Raw genomic sequence first — 27,496 nt, 5'->3', positions numbered from 1 at the left:
AAATGACTACCTTTACAAAAACGACTTGTAACTTATTTTTCCGACTATAAACCTATACTTTTTCTGTTTAGATTCATAAAATAGAGTTCAATATGAAACCATAGCAATTTGATTCACTCAAAACGGATTTAAAATGAAGAAGTTATGAGTAAAACAAGATTGGATAATTTTTCTCATTTTAGCTACGTGAAAATTGGTAACAAATCTATTCCAACCATAACTTAATCAACTTGTATTGTATATTATGTAATCTTGAGATACCATAGACACGTATACAATGTTTCGACCTATCATGTCGACACATCTATATATATTTCGGAACAACCATAGACACTCTATATGTGAATGTTAGAGTTAGCTATACAGGGCTGAGGTTGATTCCAAAATATATATAGTTTGAGTTGTGATCAATACTGAGATACGTATACACTGGGTCATGGATTGATTCAAGATAATATTTATTGATTTATTTCTGTACATCTAACTGTGGACAACTAGTTGTAGGTTACTAACGAGGACAGCTGACTTAAGAAACTTAAAACATCAAAATATATTAAAAGTGTTGTAAATATATTTTGAACATACTTTGATATATATGTATATATTGTTATAGGTTCGTGAATCAACCAGTGGCCAAGTCTTACTTCCCGACGAAGTAAAAATCTGTGAAAGTGAGTTATAGTCCCACTTTTAAAATCTAATATTTTTGGGATGAGAATACATGCAGGTTTTATAAATGATTTACAAAATAGACACAAGTACGTGAAACTACATTCTATGGTTGAATTATCGAAATCGAATATGCCCCTTTTTATTAAGTCTGGTAATCTAAGAATTAGGGAACAGACACCCTAATTGACGCGAATCCTAAAGATAGATCTATTGGGCCTAACAAACCCCATCCAAAGTACCGGATGCATTAGTACTTCGAAATTTATATCATATCCGAAGGGTGTCCCGGAATGATGGGGATATTCTTATATATGCATCTTGTTAATGTCGGTTACCAGGTGTTCACCATATGAATGATTTTTATCTCTATGTATGGGATGTGTATTGAAATATGAAATCTTGTGGTCTATTATTATGATTTGATATATATAGGTTAAACCTATAACTCACCAACATTTTTGTTGACGTTTTAAGCATGTTTATTCTCAGGTGATTATTAAGAGCTTCCGCTGTCACATACTTAAATAAGGACGAGATTTGGAGTCCATGCTTGTATGATATTGTGTAAAAACTGCATTCAAGAAACTTATTTTGTTGTAACATATTTGTATTGTAAACCATTATGTAATGGTCGTGTGTAAACAGGATATTTTAGATTATCATTGTTTGATAATCTACGTAAAGCTTTTTAAACCTTTATTGATGAAATAAAGGTTATGGTTTGTTTTAAAATGAATGCAGTCTTTGAAAAACGTCTCATATAGAGGTCAAAACCTCGCAACGAAATCAATTAATATGGAACGTTTTTAATCAATAAGAACGGGACATTTCATCTTGCACACTGCTACTAGATGCTTTTAGCGAATTTAAAATGAAACGTGTGATAGAGGGATAGAAACGTGACCATGCATGCTACCAAGTACAACCATATTTTATTATTGTTTTACCCATGCTAATACCATAATATCTTCTTTCCATTTGTTTCCCTCGACAGCAACAACACAAAAGAAAAAGGCTGTAGCTTCAGTGTGATCAAATGAAAAGGTATTTGAATACCCTTTGCCTCATGATTTTGAACGGCAAAAGAAGGAAAGAAAACCTATAAAACTAGAACCCACTCATTTTGTCAGCCAAAGGAGATAGAAAAAGAAATTGTTTGTGGGTTATTGGGATCCAAATCAGTACGTAGCAAAAAAAAAATATCCCATACAGCTTCGGTGGAAAAACAACACATACAACTCTTGGTCCTCCATCATCATATAGCCTTTATTGAATCAAGTTGGATCCCTTTATTTAAAAGATGTTCTCATGGATACAGCGTGACATATCAGTGGGGTTCAAAAGAAAAATGAATTCAACAGGAAAATGCAAGTGGCTTCTCCTCATGCAATTTTATATTGGTTTCAAACATCACAAAAGTGACGTGGGGTTTCAAGTAGAGGAAGAGTTATAATTGCCAACCAACAATAAAGTAGCAACCATGGCACATCGATTTGTGGCTTGACGCTTGTAATATTCGTGGGGTACCAAGACTTGGTAAATGCCGGCCACCAATTTCCAACTTGATCTAATTGTACTCATAAGTAATAACGCACAGGTTATGTTCTTTATATATTTCCATGTTGACAAAACCCAAGTAAGTGGGTGGGGTTCGAACAAAAGGGAGCAGACAGGAAAAGAACGTGGATGGTTATAATAGCAACAATACTATATCATTACTTACTTAAGTGGGGAGGGTACTTGAATAAGTGTCGACCATCAATAACAAGAAATATACGCAGCATCTTTCTTAAATAACTCGTGATTTATAGACTACAAAACTCAATTCCATCTCTTCTGTGTCTATAAACATCATTCTATATCATCCTTTATCATTCTACTCCTCCTCTAACATTATTATTGTTTCAAACACACAAAAAATCAGGAGCAAGGGTGCAGCAGTATGTAATCATGTACATCGAATGGGGTGGTTGTAAAACATTAGCAAAAGATTCGTTCACAAATAGTAACGTGGTGGTGGATTTCAAAGTGATAATGGTTGTGGGTTAAATGGTTGTTTAAGGTGGCGGTTATGGTTGCAAAGACCGAATTTAAATAGTTATGGGTTTAACGAAGGTGGTGAAATGAAATGGTGCCCTTGGTGATACCCGAGGTATGTGTAAGTAATATATGTGTAAGTAATATATGCCTATTGTATGTGTATATTAATATTTCCCTCTTATTTTTACAATTTCAATAGTGGATATATATATATATATATATATATATATATATATATATATATATATATATATATATATATATATATATATATATATATATATATATATATATATATATATATATATTGTGCATTTTAATGATTGTCCTCCAACCCGAAGGTACGATCGATCGTTTTATATTCAAGAGTGTGTCGATATAATATTTCAGCAGAAGAAGTCAGGAAAGAAAAACAAAGCAGATAGAGACATGTAACAAATTCGTATACTCGTTTGATATTTATTTCTAACAGATTTTGTTATCTAGCTTGGAAGCAGTCGACCAGAAGAATCAATAAGAAGAAAAATAGAAAGTAGAAAGTGATGGCCAACGGATTCGTACGCTTTAACTGTTATTGACAGCTAACAATTTTGATCTTGATTGTTTTGCAGTGAAGAAGGTGGTCGACAGAGAATCATTTTGTGTCAGGAGAAGAAGAATAAAATATATTCAGATTGTTTACATTCAATTGATGTTGTACGATTAAATGAAGGTGATAGAAGATTCGATCAGACAGGAACAAAGATCATATACAATTAGATGTAGATATGAAACAGATTTTGATTCTGTAATTGTAGTTGATATTGTAATTCTTATTTATTTAATCTAAATTGATAATTATATTATTAATACAATAATACTGATTCATATAATATATCTATATATGCCAGTATATATATCTGTATATATGTATCTGTATTTATATATTTGTATTACTACTAGTTTATACATAATATACTGTTAATAATTTAATAATAATAATAATAATAATAATAGTAATAGTAATAATAATAATAATATTAATAATAATATCAAGATAATACTAATAATAATTATTATATATTAATAATAATTAATAAAAATCTTAACCACAATGATAATCATAATTATTAATAAAAATGTTAGAAATGTTATTATTAATGATAATATTAATAAATTGTATTATTATTATTATGATAATAATAATAATAATATGTAATAATAACGATAATAATAACTATAAAATTGATAACAATAATATCATTAATGATAATACTAATTATAATAAGATTAATGTTATTAATGATAATAATAATATTAGTAATAATAATATTATAACAATTTGTATTTATATTTGTATGTATACATATTTATTTACAAATAATGGTTCGTGAATCGTCGGGAATGGTCAAAGGTTAAATGCATTCATGTAAACAGTTCAAAAATTTTGAGACTCAACATTACAGACTTTGCTTATCGTGTCAAGAATATTAAATCGTATCGAGAGTTTGGTTTAAAATTAGTCGAAAATTTCCGGGTCACTACAGTACCTACCCGTTAAAGAAATTTCGTCCCGAAATTTGAGTGGTGATAGTTGGAATTGAAATCGAGAATGTTTAAGTATCAGGTTTTGAACTCAGATTCTTATTAGAAAGATTTTTGTCGTCAAAGAATATTTCATCGAAGAAGAAAATGATAAGATTAGAGATTTTCTTCAAGGTTGATACGCAGATGATTTTATGAATGCCCTTCTTGGGTAAAGTTCAGTTTCATGATGAATTCGAATCAAGTAACATGGTTCATGATGAATACAAGTCAAGTAACACGGTTCATGATGAATACAAGTCAAGTAACACGGTTCGTGGTGATAGTAAGGTTGATCAAGCATTACTATCATCACAATCCATTAGAATTTTCGCATGACTTACTGCAATATAATCACGTTGATCAAGTGCAATTATATTTCATTAATTCATGCTTCCATTCCAATATTACTCTAAATATCCAAGAATTTAACACTTCAGGGTTTCACTGAATTTTAGAAATCAAAATAATTTTTGATACGATGTACTAAGGATAGAATGACGGTGAAGATAATTACGAATGAAGACGATATAAAGATACCTTCTGGAATGTCAAGGTTATTTATGAGTAACGAAGATATATCGATATCATAGGAATATTGAAGATATTCATAATGAGAAAAGAAGATTTCGATCGTTTTCCGCGCTTTTCCAACGTACCATTCTTTTATTATCGAACTTTTGACTGTTACAGTCATCAATAGTTTTTGCTGCTTTATCAGTTCCTTTAATACTCCGAGAATTGATTTCGCAAATTGAGGTGCTTATTCAGAATTTCAGAATGGAAGATCATAATTCTAAAAGATACATGTTATATGTATACATATAACTATTGATGTAGAACGCTGCGAAATTCAAAATAATGATTGAAACCTTTTGGTATGACAACTATCGTCACAAGATGCAGATCGACACAGGATGAGGTTTCGACAAATATAATGATTTTTCGAAAAGTCAAAGATCAATGAAGTTGCCGGTAAGTTTACTGCTAATGTGATGAGATATAAAGGGTTCTTCGGTAACAATGATGAAAGGCAAACTTATATATCAAAGTTATAATAGGGCTAATCCGAATGAAAGTCGAAGTTGATTTGATGGAGCTGTGACAAAATTGGCTAATTTTGGAAAGGTATAGTAAAGTTATTTTCGATAATAACACGCCAATGGATTTGGCACAGTTTTGAATTCAAAGTATGGCTTCGAAAGATGTAAGAATCTAAAAATGATGCCTTCTGTTAAATCTTGACTTGGATTTTGGTCGGTAAAAATCCGAATATGAAATTAAATTTGAATGAAAATAGTTGTTCTTTGGTGAACGGGTACGTATATGTGTGAATTTGAGCAGTGTTGTTAATGACTGCTGAATCTGAATTGAAGATTGTACTGTGTAACTTATTAATGTGAAATCTAAATATTCCTTGGGTATTACCTACCCGTTAAAATATTTTCACCATTAACAGTTTGTACGAAAGAATTTTTAATCACAATCTTTTTGAAAATATATATACATATATATTTTCTTCAGATGTAATTATGGATTTAATGAGTCAATATAATATTAGACTCATTTGATTTTCGGTTTGAGCTAGAATAAGTAATCTATAAAACTATTAGGAATCACATATTCTTCGCAGAATATTAATGAAGTTATGGATCAATACTTCATCGTTCATTGCTGGTGGTACTCCTTGATATCTATGGTGCGTATGATGTTGATGTTCGTGGAACAGATTGTGAAATTGAGGCTTGGGATGCGGATGTTGTTGTTGGTGGTACTGTTGATGCCGGCATTGTTGCCGAATCTGGTACATTTTGTACCATATTTTTCAAGGCTACAACTCGGGTGCGAAGCTCATTGACTTATTACTCCGGGATGATTGTCGGTAGGAACGAGCGAGTGAATAAGGTTTTGAATTTGAGATAGTATATAATCATAGCGAGATATTTGGAAAATGAAGGTGAAAATGGTGTTTCTAATAGGTTCACCGGTAAGGGCTTCAGGTTCTTCGCCAAGAGAGCAATTTGGTTGATGGAAGGGATCGTCTTCTTCTCGTTTCCATTGGTTAAGTCGACTACAAAGTCATCAGATGAATTGAGAATGGTTATTTGATTGATTCATTCATTCTGGTGACGCTGCTTTCGGAGCTGGAGTGGGAATCCACATCGGAATCCGAGGAACTTGAACTGGTTGCAGAATTCATCTCGCATGGTTAGATAAAGGATTTTCGATGTGAAATGATTTTCGGATATCGGATGATATTCTAATTACATAGAATACCTAATACTTATATATAGTAAAGAAGATTCTGTAGATTAAGAAGGAAATTAAGGAGATGTGTCAGACAAGGTTTAATGTGATGGGATATGAATTTGTCTGTACACCATCTATGCAATAATTGCAATAAGACGCGTCGAGACTGAAAATGATAGATAGATATTTTTCTACGTGGAATGATATGTAAAACTTTTGACATGCAGACCAGGTTTAAGTCCAGACTCATTAATATAACCTAACAACTACTAGGTCGAAGTCCAGACTTCACTAATGCATCCTAACAACTACCTGTTAGACACACTAATGCAGACTTGGTTCGCTAAGACCACCGCTCTGATACCACATGTCATACCTCGTCCAAAATCTTCAGAACGAATACAATAACATATGGTACCATCGCGATGAACAGACCTCTATATGCCTTGAACGACTCCATGTAATGTCTCTAAAATGAGTAAATGCACAGCTGAAGGTTTCTTTCATACCTGAGAATAAACATGCTTCAAAGTGTCAACCAAAAGGTTGGTGAGTTCATAAGTTTATCATAAAACAGTAAAATTTATCATTTTGATAGACCACAAAATTTAAATCCTGCATGGTACAAATGGGCCCGAATCCTATACCCGCCTGTAATGTACATGCGATATCTTTTAAATACAGTACACATTTCTCGTGTACGAAATCATCTTTCATAAATCTTAGTAACCGTACACATATCTCGTGCACAAAAATAACATACACATAACCTGTGTATAAAATCATTTTCTCGATATATAACATTCACTTTTCTTTCATAGCTTTCAATACTTGGCTTGGTAACCGACCTTAACATATAATGCGCATAATAATATCCCCAAAATAGAACATCCCGTCTGTATAAATATATAAACTTCGAAGTACTAAACACCACGCCCACTAGCCCTTCCGTCTAGTGAACATTCTGGGTGGGGGTGTTAAACCCGGTAGCTACCTTTAAGATTCGCGTCAATTAGGCGTGCACTAATTCTCAAAATTAGTGATGTTCCCTAATTCTTAGGTTACCAAGCAATAATAATCAGGGGAAAAATATTCATGTCAATTGTGGCAATTATCACGTCCACATAATTCAATGGTGGCAATTATCACGTCCACATAATTCATTCGAGGAATGTTTTGTTTGTGTCTATCTAGTCAAACATTTATAAAGGCATTTCATGCATTTGCAGTTCAAAATATATTTCAAAAGCATTTAATAAAGCAGTTGTAAAAACAGTGCATGTATTCTCAGTCCCAAAAATATAAAGAGTAAAAGGGAATCAAATGAACTCACCTACTGTATTTTGTAGTAAAAATACATATGACTATATTGAACAATGCAGGGTTGGCCTTGGATTCACGAACCTATACCATTTGTATAGATATATATTAAAACATATAACCGTAATCGATCAAGTTAAATTTTATTATTATTCTTGTTTTATTAATAGTTCATATGCTATATTATTAATTATAACTATTTTATATATTTTAGGTATATAATTAAGGTTTAAATATCATCTTCTTTATTAAGGCACTCTATTTTAGGATATATATATTATGTGTCATTTAAAATAAGTGTTAAAATAATATTATATAATGTAATAAAACTTAATATTATTTTTAAAAGATCAGTTATCAATGTCAATATTTTAATTTAAGATATTTTAGAATTAGGTATAATAATAAAAGGAAAAAAAAAATGATGGTAGTTTTAATAATACTTGTATTATGAAAATTTTAATAATGATACTTTCAACAATAATAACAATAATTTATAATAACAATAAACATAATAATCATAGTAATAATAATAAATGATAACTAATAATAATAGTAATAATTATAATACATATTAATAATAACAATAATAATAATAATAATAATGATTTAGTATTGAAAACTACCCTCCAAGCTTTTCAAAAAAAACAAATGTACCGTGCAGGACTCGAACTTGTGACCTCTCATTACTTGACAACATCCCAAACCGTCCAACCACCTTCTGTTTTTCTAATTTAACTCCTACCTTATTTCTATTTAACCCGATAGCCGCAGCCTGCTTGCATATTGAGTCACAGCCCAACAACTTGGTTGAATCTCGGCCCAACGGGAAAATTAAGATGGACCTCGGCCCAATTCTTTATGATGATCAAATTATGGCCCAAGAATAATTAGTTTAGTCTAATACTTGTGGGATTCTTAGTATAGCTCGACCAAAATTTAAAAGAACCTCACCAACCGAAACAGTGATCGGCCCCATCTCCATTCCACTTCGTATCATCATCATATATAAAAACATATCCCAACATCATTATATTTTATTGGTTGGCCATACTAGTTTCCCTTGAAATCTTTTTCTTGGAGATTGATAAAGCCATATACTTTAATATTCAATATCCAATTTAATAAAGCTTTAACTGTGACCAAACTCTTGCACACTGCTACTAGATGCTTTTAGCGAATTTAAAATGAAACGTGTGATAGAGGGATAGAAATGTGACCATGCATGCTACCAAGTACAACCATATTTTATTATTGTTTTACCAATGCTAATACCATAATATCTTCTTTCCATTTGTTTCCCTCGACAGCAACAACACAAAAGAAAAAGGCTGTAGCTTCAATGTGATCAAATGAAAAGGTATTTGAATACCCTTTGCCTCATGATTTTGAACGGCAAAAGAAGGAAAGAAAACCTATAAAACTAGAACCCACTCATTTTGTCAGCCAAAGGAGATAGAAAAAGAAATTGTTTGTGGGTTATTGGGATCCAAATCAGTACGTAGCAAAAAAAAATATATCCCATACAGCTTCGGTGGAAAAACAACACATACAACTCTTGGTCCTCCATCATCATATAGCCTTTATTGAATCAAGTTGGATCCCATTATTTAAAAGATGTTCTCATGGATACAGCGTGACATATCAGTGGGGTTCGAAAGAAAAAGGAATTCAACAGGAAAATGCAAGTGGCTTCTTCTCATGCAATTTTATATTGGTTTCAAACATCACAAAAGTGACGTGGGGTTTCAAGTAGAGGAAGAGTCATAATTGCCAACCAACAATAAAGTAGCAACCATGGCACATCGATTTGTGGCTTGACGCTTGTAATATTTGTGGGGTACCAAGACTTGATAAATGCCGGCCACCAATTTCCAACTTGATCTAATTGTACTCATAAGTAATAACGCACAGGTTATGTTCTTTATATATTTCCATGTTGACAAAACCCAAGTAAGTGGGTGGGGTTCGAACAAAAGGGAGCAGACAGGAAAAGAACGTGGATGGTTATAATAGCAACAATACTATATCATTACTTACTTAAGTGGGGAGGGTACTTGAATAAGTGTCGACCATCAATAACAAGAAATATACGCAACATCTTTCTTAAATAACTCGTGATTTATAGACTACAAAACGCAATTCCATCTCTTCTGTGTCTATAAACATCATTCTATATCATCCTTTATCATTCTACTCCTCCTCTAACATTATTATTGTTTCAAACACAAAACCAATCAGGAGCAAGGGTGCAGCAGTATGTAATTATGTACATCGAATGGGGTGGTTGTAAAACATTAGCAAAAGATTCGTTCACAAATAGTAACGTGGTGGTGGATTTCAAAGTGATAATGGTTGTGGGTTAAATGGTTGTTTAAGGTGGCGGTTATGGTTGCAAAGACCGAATTTAAATAGTTATGGGTTTAACGAAGGTGGTGAAATGAAATGGTGCACTTGGTGATACCCGAGGTATGTGTAAGTAATATATGTGTAAGTAATATATGCCTATTGTATGTGTATATTAATATTTCCCTCTTATTTTTACAATTTCAATAGTGGATATATATATATATATATATATATATATATATATATATATATATATATATATATATATATATATATATATATATATATATATTGTGCATTTTAATGATTGTCCTCCAACCCGAAGGTACGATCGATCGTTTTATATTCAAGAGTGTGTCGATATAATATTCCAGCAGAAGAAGTCAGGAAAGAAAAACAAAGCAGATAGAGACATGTAACAAATTTGTACACTCGTTTGATATTTATTTCTAACAGATTTTGTTATCTAGCTTGGAAGCAGTCGACTAGAAGAATCAATAAGAAGAAAAATAGAAAGTAGAACGTGATGGCCAACGGATTCGTACGCTTTAACTGTTATTGACAGCTAACAATTTTGATCTTGATTGTTTTGCAGTGAAGAAGGTGGTCGACAGAGAATCATTTTGTGTCAGGAGAAGAAGAATAAAATATATTCAGATTGTTTACATTCAATTGATGTTGTACGATTAAATGAAGGTGATAGAAGATTCGATCAGACAGGAACAAAGATCATATACAATTAGATGTAGATATGAAACAGATTTTGATTCTGTAATTGTAGTTGATATTGTAATTCTTATTTATTTAATCTAAATTGATAATTATATTATTAATACAATAATACCGATTCATATAATATATCTGTATATGCCAGTATATATATCTGTATATATGTATCTGTATTTATATATTTGTATTACTACTAGTTTATACATAATATACTGTTAATAATTTAATAATAATAATAATAGTAATAATAATAATATTAATAATAATATCAAGATAATACTAATAATTATTATTATATATTAATAATAATTAATAAAAATCTTAACCACAATGATAATCATAATTATTAATAAAAATGTTAGAAATGTTATTATTAATGATAATATTAATAAATTGTATTATTATTATTATGATAATAATAATAATATGTAATAATAACGATAATAATAACTAGAAAATTGATAACAATAATATCATTAATGATAATACTAATTATAATAAGATTAATGTTATTAATGATAATAATAATATTAGTAATAATAATATTATAACAATTTATATTTATATTTGTATGTATACATATTTATTTACAAATAATGGTTCGTGAATCGTCGGGAATGGTCAAAGGTTAAATGCATTCATGTAAACAGTTCAAAAATTTTGAGACTCAACATTACAGACTTTGCTTATCGTGTCAAGAATATTAAATCGTATCGAGAGTTTGGTTTAAAATTAGTCAAAAATTTCCCGGTCACTACAATCATATAGTGAATATATGATGTTATGTGATAACTTACTGTATGAATTGATGTTTATGTTGTACATTTTGAGTTGAAACCCATTTAAACAGCTGCTGTTACTGTTCTTCATCACTCGCACGAGTGAGCCTTCACTCGTACGGTTGGGGGGTCAACCGTGTTATGAACTGTGCAAGTGAGTGGTTATGGAGAACTATTGTTTTAGTTAAGGTAATACGTACGGTTGAGATGTGACTCGTACGAGTCACTTGTCACTCGTGTGGTGAACCGTACGGATCATTGGATTCATTGATGGGCGTTCAGTCATAGACCAAACGTACGAGTAAGTTGTCAACCACATGGTTGAGTGTTCTCAAACGTGCGAGTGAGAGTGTTACTTGTACAGTTGACAGATTTATCGTTAAGTGCTTAAGTGTTAGTTTATATATACTGTTATTGTGATATAGTTAGTATTGGAATACGATTACTAACTTATTCAGTATTTGTAACCAGGTGATATGGACGAGGAGAAGACTCGGTGACATCAGACTACCGATGCTGCCGGTATCGGTGAGTGGGACTAACTGGAGTATATAGTATAGAGTAGTATGTTATATTATGATTTCCATGCTTGTTAGTTATACTTACTGATACAGTTAGTTAGAATGATGTGATGACTGCATGTTGGTTGATGCTTGTCTGCTGGAGACCAGTGCATCCCTATTGTGTGGTGGTCTCGGTAAGAGAGATCAACCTATGTGGTGGCCTAGAAAATCGTGGTGTATATATATGTGAATGATGCATCTATCGCGTGTAGATTATATATATACATACGGTGGTGGAGGAACTTCTGGTAAGCCCCAGTCCGATCAGCTGGTGGTTAATGGTTTGGCCGAGCCACCAGAGTCTCTGTAGATGGCACTTGGGTGATGTTTGTGTGTTAGATTTTGTGACATGATTAGTATAACACTTCTGTATGCTATGCCTGTAGTTAGTTGCACTCACTTAACTTCGTGCTAATCCCCCACATTTTCCCTGCAGGTTATGGATTTGTCGTATGCTAGTTATGAGGGTGAAGATGGGATGCTGGAAGATATGTTTGACAAAGACGAAAACTCTGATGTCGTGTCCTTTATATTAAAAGTTATTGTAATATTTAATATAACACCCAGACTTTTAAATATTAACGTGTACATTATAATCAAGTGGATTTTATATAATATATATAATAACCAGATCTTCCGCTGTATTTAAAAAAATATATCAGGGGTGTTCCAAGTTGGTATCAGAGCGTAGGTTTAACAGCATGTGCACGAAAATGACATGTTCCCAAACCGTGTGTCGAGTCAAACATATCATGGGGGTGGGTTAAGTGAGTGAAGTAGGTATTGACTAGTTAGTTGGCGAAAACTAACAGAATATCTACTAAGCTTTTGTGTGTGAGATGTTGTGTTAAGACAGGTATAAAGATCGATTCCACCCTGCTGGTACCCCGTTGACCCTCAGTACTGACAGAACTTCGGTGGATGCGTTTAATGCCGATTTGGATGAAGGACTTGATGAGTATTAGTTGACATGGCTTCAATGATGAGGATTCAGTTGCAGAGTTGACGAGGGTTAAGGGTGCGGGTGCGATCGAGGTGTTGATAGATACAAAAGATGTCTTCTTGTTCATAAAGGTACATTCTTGTTACATTGCTGTAATTGTTATTATTGTACTAGTAGATTGTGTTCATGTCTTTGTCGAATTTGGTGTTTGTTGTAATGATAATCTGTGACGATTAGTGTCTCAAGTTGCGATTGATTGATTATACTTGTAAGATAGAAGTAGATGACAGTTGACGGACACATTTATGACGATTGTGTCTGGAGCTATCCTACCACTATCGGGATTGTATTCCCTTAGACTGACTGCCATATTCTATAAGACTTTATAGACATGACCTTTGGAATATTGTGTCATGCTTTTGTGAATTGTTGTTATATGGCCTGTTATACTATACGTGAGACTATTGTTGGCCTAGACTGAAAGAAGTGAGGTGAATAATTTGTAGTATTAACCTAGATGAATAAGAAATCATATCTTTACCATTGACTGTTGGGACACGTGTAGTGACCCATAGAGACTGATTAGGGTAGTGACCCCTTGATGATTGGTGAAGGTCCCGAAACCTATTGTGTAACTATGTGAAGTGTAGATTTCATGTTTGTCGACCGTGACTGAACCAGTAAATGACGGGACTAGTTTTGTTGGACTTAGGTGAAATATAATTCCTTTCCATGGATTGACAGGACACACATAGTGGCTCGTAAGGATTGGGATAGAGTAGTAGTTTTCTTGTCTTCTAATAAGAGGACCCAGACCCTGTTTGTTAATGTCGTATGTATGTGGTTTGCATGTCATGTATGATGTAGACTTTTGGTTTAGATGTTTGTGATCGTAGTAAGACCTTGAGGATTCACTTTTCCTACCTTAGACTCATGTGAGTTGGTGGTGACCTTCAAGACGTATGTTTGAAAGGAGCTTTCCATGTAGTCTTGACTGAAGATAGGAAAATTATGTTTTGTGGTTATGTGAGGATTATTACTAGCCTGGATGTACTGTTGCAGGATTTGACTAGCTAAGTAGGACCTCTAGAGTTGTCCTGAGAAGTTGTTGATTTTTTTGTGAATTGATATGACTTATTAGATGTCAGTATGTGAGACGTTCGTTTAGTGACTTTCTTGGAAGTAGAGAAGACCTTAACGGGAATAGAAATTCAGTTCAAGCTGAATTATGATGAATCTTGACTAGGTCGGGAGACGTGATTAGAACATTGATCATATTACTGTTAAGATAGAATCATTGATCTGGTAGTTCGATAGTGACCGTTGTGAATATTTTGTCTTTTGAAGATTTGAATTTAAGGTCGAGGATGGACAATAATAGTATTTGCAAATAAGACAAAGTAAGTAGGTATGATGTTGGATCAGAGTTACTAATGTGATTACTAAAGAGGACCTAGTAGAATTAAGATCGAACTAGAACCGAGTTAGGTGTTTTCTTTCAAGACTTTTGCGGTTTTGATAGTCTTAGATTGTAAAATCTATTGGTTTGGGATATAGTGGAGATTTATAACTACCAGTGACTTGAGAAGATATATTGTGTTGTATTGATGAGCTCGATAAAGATCTTATTCCGAAATACTCGAAATGAAAGTATGATTTAGAATGATGTATTACGTTTGGCCACCGGAAATACATTGTAGTAAATCATACAGTAGTTTCGAGAGTCGGAAGAGATGTAACGAGTGTTAGATCGGGTGTTGTTTGAAGATGAATGTGATTTTCGATTAAATGTTGGCCGAGAGTAGACTTTTCCTACATAGTAATGTTAGTTGAACAATGTCTGGACCTAGGTTATTGATTATCGAATAAGCTTTAGTTTTGAGTTCTGATGAGGTTCTAAGCAAAATTAAGATGATACAGAGATAGTTTTAGGTGTCCAACACGTGTATTAATGTCATTTGACGGACTTAATTGTTAGATGGATGTTTATTGCTTGTGTTAGTGAATACCGTTGACTTGAAATCGATGTTCGAAGGATTAATGTTGGATTAATATTGCGTTTGTAAGTGTTTCTTCTAATGGTGGTATGAATGAAACCATGCTTTAAGTGATGAATTTTGGGTAAGTATCAACCTAGATAAGTGATTTATGACGAAATCCTTAAATATCGAATTTGAACTAGGTATTTAATTGCGTGTTCTGGTAGCACTTTAACCAAGTGAAGATCTTTCTGATGTAACTGTAGCAGTGTTGGGCATGTGTATTGATGTTACTTGAGGAAATTAATACATGGATAATTAATTTTAGAATGTGTGGACGATTATTCTTTACTCAAGATTTGTGATGTAATGATTGAATTGATTTGAAATTGGGTTAGTAATCATTTCTATTATGATTGAGTTGACTAGAATCATGATTCAGTCGTTGAATAATTGGGTGAATATTGAACCAGATAAGCGAATTTCAACGAAATTCTTGAATATTGGGATTGAAACAGGTATTAAATTACGGTGTTTAAGTAATTTAGTGTAATCCGAGTTGATTTGGCTATGTTGTAGTGATGATATTAGCTAAGTTTGTGTATTCTAAGGTAAATGATAGCCATTATTCAGTGTCTTAGAGTGAGTTGATTTAGGAAATTCGATGAAGGTGATTCGGGGATAACCTCAAATCATGATTGACAAATATCATGTAGTGGGTCATTAGTAGTGACTCGAGAGTTAGTGTGTAAAACCTAGATATGAGATAGAATTATCGTGGTATTTTGTAAGATTAATGATAGATCAAGTTGGAATTCAGACGAAATTAGACTTGTTCAGTTATTAGATAGCGGCAGGTTGTCAACATTGAATTTCTTTAGCTCGTGGTAAAGACTGTTTTCTAGAACATAATTTGAAGAACGATTCGGATATCGTGTAGTGTAAGTAAGTAAGTTTGCATATCGGCACATAGCGGGTCTTGATCCTTGGGTAGTAGATTAGCAGATGGTGTGTTTGGCTTTAGACCGATAAGTTAGCTTTTGACCTACGAGAATGGACAGAGCTTTGTAAGGCGTATGACTGTAGGACATGTTTTGACTTAGGTCACGTTATGGCCAGTTGTGGTGGTTTGTAATACCCAAGACCTTTATGGATTTAGTGATGTAGAATTGTGGGCTTAACTGAGTTGTGTCTTCATGTGACACGTTGACAATAAACAGATGACTTAGAATAAACTGAATGGGAGATTTGATGGATTTACTTTATGGGTGATCTCGAAATTTGATGGATCAGTCTGATTCGATGAAATTGACAGTGTATAATCGTTGGTATCTTCAGAAAGTGGGGTGTAGTGACAGTTTGACGTGAAACTTTTTGTGGAAGTCAATTAAGTTGAGGATGGGTCTATATAATACTTTTGGGTTGTCTTGTATTTGAATGAATGTTGATTGCACCTAGTGTTGAATTGTTTGATCGTTATCCTCTTAGCTTAGCGCTAGGATAAAAGATGACATGCACGGCCCTTGTTAAACAATTGATGGTTGGCTATGACTTAGCAGATTCTGAGGACGGAATCTCTTTAAGGGGGTAGATTTGTAACACCCTTGAAGCGGGCCTAGCTGTTAGATTACTATTTTGCCCTCAGGTTGTGTGGTGTTATTATATGTCTTTATTTTAATTTTATATTTATTATTATTTAATGTTGTGGATAGGACCAGTTTGTGACAAGGGTCACAGAACATGTTTGTTTATTTAAATTGGACTTCGTTTGGGTCACCAAATGACATACGAAAGAATTCAGTTAACTGATAAATACCCGTGTGATATGGGGTATGGGTTTTAAACTCACATATAGCCATGGTCTGGACAATTCTTGTCCATTTTCCCCAAATTTGTTAAGAAGCCCGTACCTAACTTCCTTCATCACAAAACCCTAATTGACTCAAGTTATAGATTGGATTAAGAAGCTTGAGGGACTGATTTCTAGCATCCTTGTGATCATCTAACTAGGTTTGTTTGCTTGAATCATTGCTTGAATCCTTGGTTAAATGGGTTTTTATGTTCTTGAGTAAAATTATGAATTTGGTGCTTGATTCTTGATCTTAAGTGTTTCTTATGCTCAATTGTTGTTAGAAATATGTTTTATATAGTTTATATGATGTTTTGGAAGTGGTTTTGGTGTTAGATCTTGCAAAAATCGAGTTTTTGGGAAAAAATGACAAAAATCAGCGAGTTGGAATGTTCTAACAGCTCCTACACTTCTGACAGGTCACTCGTACGAGTGACCACGCGTTTAAGGCTCAACCACGTGGTTGAGGACTCACTCGCACGAGTGAGGTCTCGTCCGAGCGAGTGAGCACTGGTCAGTTTTTGGTAAACTTGAAAAGGCTGTAACTTTCAAACTGTAACTCCGTTTTCGATGAATAAACTATTTTTGGAATCGTCTTGAAGTTTAATATCCAATGATAAGGTTTTAAGAAGCTAGATCAAACTGTATTTTGGTCAGAAGTAGGGGTTTTTAAGTGTATGTCTTGTTTTGTAGTCGTTTAGTGTAGTTATTGATTGAGTTTATGATGTAGGCTTATCATATAGTGAATATATGATGTTATGTGATAACTTACTGTATGAATTGATATTTATGTTGTACATTTTGAGTTGAAACCCGTTTAAACAGCTGCTATTACTGTTCTTCATCACTTGCACGAGTGAGCCTTCACTCGTACGGTTGGGGGGTCAACCGTGTTATGAACCGTGCGAGTGAGTGGTTATGGAGAACTATTGTTTTGGTTAAGGTAATATGTACAGTTGAGATGTGACTCGTACGAGTCACTTGTCACTCATGTGGTGAACCGTACGGATCATTGGATTCATTGATGGGCGTTCAGTCATAGACCAAACGTACGAGTAAGTTGTCAACCGCACGGTTGAGTGTTCTCAAATGTGCGAGTGAGAGTGTTACTTGTACGATTGACAGATTTATCGTTAAGTGCTTAAGTGTTAGTTTATATATACTGTTATTGTGATATAGTTAGTATTGGAATACGATTACTAACTTAATCAGTATTTGTAACCAGGTGATATGGATGAGGAGAAGACTCTGTGACATTAGACTACCGAGTGCTGCCGGTATCGGTGAGTGGGACTAACTGGAGTATATAGTATAGAGTAGCATGTTATATTATGATTGCCATGCTTGTTAGTTATAGTTACTGATACAGTTAGTTAGAATGATGTGATGACTGTATGTTGGTTGATGCTTGTCTGCTGGAGCCCAGTGCGTCCCTATTGTGTGGTGGCCTCGGTAGGAGAGATCAACCTGCGGGTTGGGTTCCTCATGTGGTGGCCTAGACAATCGTGGTGTATATATATGTGAATGACGCGTCCGTCACGTGTGGATTATATATATACATACGGTGGTGGAGGAACTTCTGGTAAGCCCCAGTCCGATCAGCTTGTGGTTAATGGTTTGGCCGAGCCGCGGCACTTGGGTGATGTTTGTGTGTTAGATTTTGTGGCATGATTAGTATAACACTTCTGTATGCTATGCCTGTAGTTAGTTGCATTCACTTAGCTTCGTGCTAATCCCCCACATCTTTCCTGCAGGTTATGGATTTGTCGTATGCTAGTTATCAGGGTGAAGATGGGATGCTGGAAGATATGTTTGACAAAGCCAAAAACTCTGATGTCGTGTCCTTTATATTAAAAGTTATTGTAATATTTAATATAACACCCAGACTTTTAAATATTAACGTGTATATTATAATCAAGTAGAGTTTATATAATATATATATATATATATATATATATATATATATATATATATATATATATATATATATATATATATATATATATATATATATATATATATATATATATATATATATATATATATATATATATATAAATAACCAGGTCTTCCGCTGTATTTAAAAAAAAATATATCAAGGGTGTTCCAATGTATCATGAGCGCTGACTTGTGTTTGCAGGAGCTACCAACAATTGTGCAATGGATGCTGGCAATCTCTTGAAGCCGATGCTTGGTCGTGGAGAGTTGCGATGCATTGGTGCAACAACGTGGGATGAGTACCATAAATATATTGAAATGGATCGTGCATTGGAGCGTCGCTTTCAACAAGTTAAAGTTGAACAACCTACCGTAGAAGAGACGGTTGTGATACCTCGTGGACTGTGTGATGGACTTGAACTGTTTCATGGAGTTCGAATTTCTGATAGTGCACTTGTTGGAGCTGCAATTCTTTCAGATCGCTACATTAGTGAACGTTTTTTACCAGATAAAGGTATTCCATTTACTACAAGTCAGGGTTGTAAAAGTCGGCAGATTAGTCCCCGACTAGTCGAGTTTTTTTATTTTATTTTATTGAAAAGTGGTTAGGGAGTCAGTGACTGGGCTCACCAGAAGTAGAGCCACCTGATCATATCCATGCCACGTGTCGGGAGGGAGGAAACCACGGGACCCGCACCCTTGAAGGTAATGTGGACAACTGGGAAAACCCCATGAGGTTCGAACGCAAGACATTACACAACCTCAATATAGCAATCAATATAACGATGGGACTCGAACTCATAACCTCAAGGTTCATGAGCCTCCTTGATACCGCATGGGCCAGAAGCCCTTAGGTGACTAGTCGAGAGTTATAATTAGTCCAACCTGACTATGTTTAAGTCGTCGGTCAATGGGTCAAAATCTGCCAAAGTTGTTTAGATTTATTAGGTGTAGTTATTCGGTCAAAATCACTAAAATTTGGTCAAAAGTTGGATTTAATAGTAGTTATTCAATCGAAAATTGGTCAATGTCCCTCCGGCTAGTTCCCAACTTGGCCAATTAGTCCCTACTAGGTCGTGGCAGACTAGCAACTTTTACAACCTTACTACTGTTAAGGCTAGAATCTGCCTTTTATCAAAGTAGAAACCCTAATCGATTAACAATCACAAACAAGCAAGCCGAATAATAAACACAGAATAAAAAACAACACGAGGATTATAGTGGTTCGGTTTCTAGGTGAAACCTACATCCACTTTGGAACTAGAGAGTATTATTATTAATTTGGAGGTGATACAAAGCATGTACATATGAGAGAGTATTTATAGACAAGGATTAAGACAAACCCTTGTCTAATTAACCTAAGCCCGGCCCATTTAAATTAGGGTTGGCCAAACCCTAACTTAACCACCAAGTAAGCCTCTGCCGAAGCCTACATACATTAACAATCTCCCACTTGGAGGCTTCGAACAACATCGATCTGCACTCTTGTACTTCTGCTTTGCAAGACTCAGCTCATCTCTTCTCTCTCTAGTTCCTGCCTTCTCTTCAATGTTCCTGAAGGCCAGTTGAAGCTATGCACAGCTTCAACTTATCCAGCGTTACTGGTTTGGTGAACATATCTGCTGGATTCTTTGAACCTGGAATGCTCTCCAGATTAAATGTTCCATTACTTATCCGTTCTCTGATAAAGTGATACTTCATGCCAATGTGCTTCGTCTTAGCATGATAGACTGGATTCTTTTCTAACTTGATTGCGCTCTCATTATCACAATATAAGACAAATTCTGTCGGTTTGCTACCCAGTTCTTTCATGAATGTTTTCAACCACACTAGTTCTTTACTGGCTTCAGTCAAGGCCATGTATTCTGCTTCAGTAGTAGATAGAGCCACGCTCTTTTGAAGCCTAGACATCCAACTCACTGATGTTCCTCCTATAGTGAATACATACCCGGTGGTGCTTTTGAAGGTATTATTGCATCTACCCAGATCTGCATCAGAATAACCCATAAGAGTAGTATCTCTGCCCTTGAAACATAACCCAACTTTGGGAGTACCCTTTAAATACCGCAGTATCCACTTCACTGCTTCCCAATGTTCTTTCCCCGGACTTGACATAAAGCGACTAACCATCCCAACTGCATGTGCTATATCAGGTCTTGTACACACCATAGCATACATTAGACTACCCACGGCGGATGAATAAGGAACCTTAGCCATTTCTGCTTTTTCTACTTCAGTTTTAGGAGACTGATGTTTAGAAAGCTTTAGATGACTTCCCAACGGTGTGTTTCTTGGCTTTGTAGACTCACCATTCATTCTGAACTTTTCAAGAACCTTGTGAATATACTTTTCTTGAGATAAAGAAACTGACCCATCTTTATTCCTGCATATACTCATACCGAGAATCTGCTTAGCTGGCCCGAGATCCTTCATTTCAAATTCTCTAGATAATTGCTTCTTCAAATTGCGTATTTCAACCATATCAGAACCTGCAATTAACATATCATCGACATAAAGAAGCAATATAATATAGGAGCTCTTGAACTTCTTCAAATAACATCAATGATCTGTAGAACTTCTCACGAATCCTGTCTTCTCCATGAAATTATCAAATTTCAAGTACCACTGTCCGGGAGCTTGTTTCAAACCATACAAGCTTCTCTTTTGATTACACACAAGATTCTCCTTTCCTTTTACACAAAACCCCTCTAGTTGAGACATATAAATGTCTTCTTCAATGTTGCCATGCAGAAAGGTTGTTTTAACATCCAACTGTTCTAAGTGTAACTTCTCGGTTGCCACCATACTTGGAACTAATCTGATAGTCGTCATCTTCACTACTGGAGAAAAGATTTCAGCATAGTCGACTCCTTTCTTTTGTTGAAATCCTTTGACAACTAATCTTGCTTTGTATCGTTTAGAACCATCTGCTTCATCTTTGACTCTGAAAACCCATTTATTCTGTAAGACTCTTTTTCCTGGTGGTAACTTGGTCAACCTCCAAGTTTGATTTTTCAATAAAGATTCCATCTCGCTTTTCATAGCCTGCTCCTACTGGAACGAATCTTTCACCTTCATTGCCTCAGAATAACTTTCTGGTTCTCCATTTTCTATCAAAAGAAGATAGTTAACTGTTGGACTAAACCTCTCTGGCTGTCTTGTGACTCGTGTAGATCTCCTGACCCAATTGGACTGGTCAGGTTGTGGTCGGGGCTGCTCATCATCAGAATCCGAGCTCCCACTTTCAGAAGTCTGCTCGTGATCAGATTCCGAGCTTTCACTGTTAGGAACTCCCACTGGAACTTCAGTTTCATACTCTGGAGTTTCCCTTTCATCCTCTCTTGTTGTCTCTGTGTCAACCTCAAATTTAACTGATTCTTTTTCTTTTGGTGTTGAGTTGAAATCCTTGTACAATTCTGCTTCATTGAAGGTGGCATGTTTACTTCTGATAACATGTTTTCCCTTGTTATCCCATAACATGTAACCCATGTCATCTCCCCCATAACCAATGAACACGTACTTCTTTGCTTTTGCATCTAGTTTGTCACCATCTTTATTAATATCACATGCACTGCACAAAAGATTTTTAGATGCTCATAACTGATTGCTTTACCTCTCCATTCTTCTTCGGGTATTTTGAAATCAAGCGGAGCTGATGGAGAATGGTTGATCAAATAAGCAGCAGTGCTTACTACATCAGCCCATAGAGTCTTTGGTAGCCCACAATTAAGTCTCATGCTACGTGCTCTCTCATTTAAAGTACGATTCATTCTTTCTGCAACTCCGTTTTGTTGTGGAGTACCTGGAACCGTCTTGATCATTTGAATGCCATAATCAGCACAATAGTTAATGAATTCGGTGTTGATGTATTCTCCTCCATTATCTGACTTTAAGCATTTTACCTTCAAATCACAAGATAATTCAACAGCAGATTTTCATTTCTTAAAAGCTTCAAATACATCAGATTTATTTTTAAGAAAGTAAACCCATACCTTGCGTGTTGAATCATCGATGAAAGTAACATAATAGCGTGCTCCTCCCAATGAAGAAACAGGAGTAGGCCCGAACACATCCGTGTGTACTAGCTCCAACTTCTGAGCCTTTAATGTTCTACCTGCTTTTGCAAAGGTGACCTTCTTCTTCTTTCCTAGAACACATGACTCGCAAAAGTCCGATTCAACTCTCTTCAGACCAGGAATTTTACCATTAGACACTAGCATTTTCATTCCTTTGTCACTCATGTGACCTAAACGTTGGTGCCACTGACTGGTTAAGCTACGATCATTGGAAACTGTATTTACTTCGTTAGCTGGAACTTCTACCATATAAAAAGTGCCTCTCTTCTTACCCTTGGCTATTACTAAGTTCCCCTTTATTAATTTCCACTGACCTTCACCAAATAGCACACTATATCCTTGATCATTAAGCTGTCCAACAGAGATTAGTTTCTTCTTTAGGCCAGGAATAACTCGGACATTTTCCAAGGTCCAATTAGTACCCAAAGAGGTCTTCAGCTCTAAGTCTCCAATCCCTGTAATGTCAAGACAATGATCATTAGCCAAGCAAACTTTACCAAGATTACCTGTTCGTAGATTCTTCATCAAATGTGGACTTGGAGTAGAATGAAACGATGCTCCTGAATCCATAACCCACGCATCAATTGTATTCTCAATGCAGCAAACAAGGACGTTATCATAATCATCTGTTGCAACCGCAACATTAATTTCCTTTGGCTTTGATGATGTTACTGGCTTAGTGCACTGGTTTCGGAAGTGCCTAGTCTCCTGACAATTTCAACATTTAATATCATTTCTCGTTCTCGACACACTCCTCCTTCTTGACTTTGACCTGCCCCTGGTGGTGTTACTTCTGCCTTTTCTCCTACCCCTCTCTTCTGTGCTCAGCAAGTTTCCTGATGGTTCTCCTGAGCTCTTTCTTCTTATATCTTCCCCAAGAATAAAATCACGAATGCTCTCAAACTTTAGCTTTGAGGACTCTGTGGATCCACTGATAGTTGTGACTGAACCTGACCAGCTTTTAGGTAACGAAGATAATAATAGAAGAGCTTTGACTTCGTCATCGAACTTGATATCAACTGACAGTAACTGAGAGATAATATTGTTGAAGTTATTAACATGATTTGTTACTGAAGCACATTCTTTCAACTCGGTGTTTACCAACTGTCTGATCAAAAACACCTTGTTAGAAGCAGACGGCTTCTCATACATATTTGCTAAGGTCTTCATCAAACCATGTGTCGTGGTTTCGTTCACAATGTTAAAGGCAACACTTTTTGTCAACGTGAGTCTGACAACTGCTAGGGCTTTCCTGTCAAGTGTTTTCCACTCGTCGTCTTTTATTCCTTCTGGTTTATTCTCATTCAAGGCATCAATCAGATCCTTCTGACGTAACAAATCTTCAACCTGCATCTTCCACCACCCAAAATCTTGCCCATCAAACTTGTCGATTTTGATCCTCCCTTCTTCAGCCATTGATCTAGCTTAGATCTAAGGAATAGCAGCTGTGATGATCTTTGTAACAGCAACAGCTGTTAGATCCTGTTATCTGGATTAAAAACGAAAAAAACCACCAGCAGCAATAGATATTTTGGCGGCGGCTAGGGTTGATCCAGCAGAAGGCTAGAATTAAACCTGGATTAGACCTAGATCAGGCCTGTAATCAGCTGTGATCAGACCTGGATCAGCTGCGATCAGACCTGCAATCAGAGAAAAAAGAGGCGGCTGCACCTTGATTGCAACTACAGCAGCTGTTGGTGACGGCTAGGGTTAAATCTGAGCTTTAGATACCAGTTGTTAAGGCTAGAATCTGCCTTTTATCAAAGTAGAAACCCTAATCGATTAACAATCACAAATAAGCAAGCCGAATAATAAACACAAAATAAAAAACAATACGAGAATTATAGTGGTTCGGTTTCTAGGTGAAACCTACATCCACTTTGGAACTAGAGAGTATTATTATTAATTTGGAGGTGATACAAAGCATGTACATATGAGAGAGTATTTATAGACAAGGATTAAGACAAACCCTAGTCTAATTAACCTAAGCCCGGCCCATTTAAATTAGGGTTGGCCAAACCCTAACTTAACCACCAAGTAAGCCTCTGTCGAAGCCTACATACATTAACAACTACAAGTTCAAAGATAACCCCAATGTTATCAATAGCCGATACAACATACGTATCATTCTAAGTATCTCATAAAGGGTGGGTGTAATTTCAGCCATTGATTTGGTGGATGAAGCAGCTGCGAAACTGAAAATGGGAACTTTTGGTGAGATCATTCATTCAGCTATTGATCTATCGGGCGAGAGGGAGTCACTCCTTATCAATGATACAGATAAATCTTCAAAAGATAGGTTCAATGCGGAGTTGGAGCTCTTGCGGGAAGAAGTGAGTACCATTGATTATATCTTACTTTTATCATATCTTTTTTCATTGTATGTATCGAGACTAACTGCTCTCTATGTGCAGATTCACCAAGTCCATATGGAGATTGAGCAAGCTAAACGTGAGGATGATCACAACCGTCTAGCTAAGCTAGAAAACGGGAATTTGAATTTGCTACGTCAACTTGACACTGCTAAAAAGGCATTGTTGGAGTGTAGTATGAGGTCAGCGAAGCTGATGATTTGGAAAGAAGTTACAGGTAACGACATAGCTGAGATAGTAAGTGAACGGACGGGCATTCCACTTACAAAGCTTAAACAATCCGATAGGGAGAAGATTTTAAGTATAGATGACGAACTGCATAAACGGTTAGTGGGTCAGGATTCAGCGGTCACGGCTGTAGCCAATGCAATCCATAGGTCCAGAGCCGACCTATCCGATCCTCATCGTCCAATAGCTAGTTTAATGTTTATGGGACCTACGGGGGTTGGAAAAACTGAACTAGCAAAAGCACTTGCTTATTGCTTGTTCAACACCGAGGAAGCTCTTGTACGGATTGACATGAGTGAATATATGGAGAAGCACAATGTTTCTAGATTGATAGGGACGCCACCTGGATATGTAGGGTATGAGGAAGGAGGGCAGTTGACCGAGACCATATGCAAGAGGCCGTATGATGTTATCCTGTTTGATGAGATTGAAAAAGCTCATGCTGACGTGTTTAATCTCTTTCTACAAATCCTGGATAATGGAATGTTGACTGACTCACATGGTCGTAAAGTCAGATTTACCAACACGGTCATCATCATGACCTCAAACGTGGGTTCGCAGGACATACTAGACACTAAAGACTCCTCGGCGCCAAAAGAACAAGCTTACAAGACCATAAAACAAAAGGTCATGGATGCAGCAAGGTCAATCTTTCGTCCCGAGTTCATGAACCGGGTCGACGAGTATATAGTTTTCCAGCCCCTTGACCGCTCACAAATTAACAGTATAGTTCGATTACAGTTGGAACATGTACAAGATAGGATAGTAGATCGGAAGATAAAGATTAATGTAAGTGAAGCTGCAGTTGAGGTTCTAGGAAGTCTTGAGTACGATCCAAACTATGGTGCAAGACCGGTGAAACGGGTGATTCAGCAACACGTTGGAAATGAGCTTGCAAAGGGTATAATAAGAGGAGATTTCGAGGATGAAGACACCATATTAGTGGACACTGAAGTCACGGTATTTTCAAATGGCCAGCTCCCGCAACCAAAGTTAGTCTTTAAGAAAGTAGACTCGTTATTTGGTGATGCATCTGAGGGTCAACAAGTCTTGTCACAAACTTTGTAGTTATGAAACCACACATAGAGCATGCAAAAAATTCATATTTTGTACAGTTACCAATATGATATCATATTTTGTGACACTTAAATTATAACTCTTAAATATTGATCACATATTACCATCATCATAGTTACATATTTTGTTTTGATTTATTAAGCAAGAACAGATCAAAGTTTCAAGCTGACTACATAACAATCTATTAACTGTTTTGATGCGGAAGCTATGATGATCTACTGAAATTGATTGCATCATAGCCAGTGGCGATTCTAGGATGAAAGTCCAATGGGGTCCCAAAAAACTTATTCGATAACTTACTTGCACAAATATTGAATGTCTTGGTTAAATCGGGTCGGGTTAAATCTTGTCGGGTCGGGTCTGGAAATGGATAATACTCGTAAAATATAAGGTTGTTCATATTTTTTACTATTTTCATTACAACAACCTATCATACAAAATGATAATATTTCCACAAATATTAACACCTCTACAAAAATATCATATATTCAATCCAATCAATACTAAAATTAAGTTTTAACTTTTGTTTACGAGATTTCATACGATAAAATTCATCCATAATTACATCATTGCTAATATCATATAACACATATTTCTCAATCTATGCAAGTAAACAATCATTCACAAATTGAAGTATCTTAACATGTTAATAATAGTTGACAAATTCAAAATCAAAAGGCAATTTTATTGATACATCTCTAGCAAAATTTACACTATGAAATGGTAATCTAATTAATTACATTAGTATCAAAAAAGATCAATCATCTAA

The 27,496-nt window shown here is 35.2% G+C and overlaps 1 protein-coding gene across 1 annotated transcript in view; it reads left to right on the top strand.

Annotated features, from left to right (window-relative positions):
• LOC139863638 (chaperone protein ClpB3, chloroplastic-like) overlaps positions 1-26,718 on the top strand; it is a 46,777-nt gene extending 20,059 nt beyond the window's left edge. The window contains exons 5-7 of the mRNA XM_071852250.1: positions 2,735-2,746; positions 19,177-19,488; positions 25,214-26,718. Of these exons, the coding sequence (XP_071708351.1) occupies positions 2,735-2,746; positions 19,177-19,488; positions 25,214-26,718 (1,829 nt within the window). The remainder of the gene's footprint in view (positions 1-2,734; positions 2,747-19,176; positions 19,489-25,213) is intronic.
• Positions 26,719-27,496: the final 778 nt, after the last annotated feature.

Source organism: Rutidosis leptorrhynchoides, chromosome 8 (genome assembly GCF_046630445.1).
Source record: "Rutidosis leptorrhynchoides isolate AG116_Rl617_1_P2 chromosome 8, CSIRO_AGI_Rlap_v1, whole genome shotgun sequence".
NCBI classification, from domain to species: Eukaryota; Viridiplantae; Streptophyta; class Magnoliopsida; order Asterales; family Asteraceae; genus Rutidosis; species Rutidosis leptorrhynchoides.
Note: the sequence above shows the minus strand (reverse complement) of the source record. Positions and strands in the feature narration are given on the sequence as shown.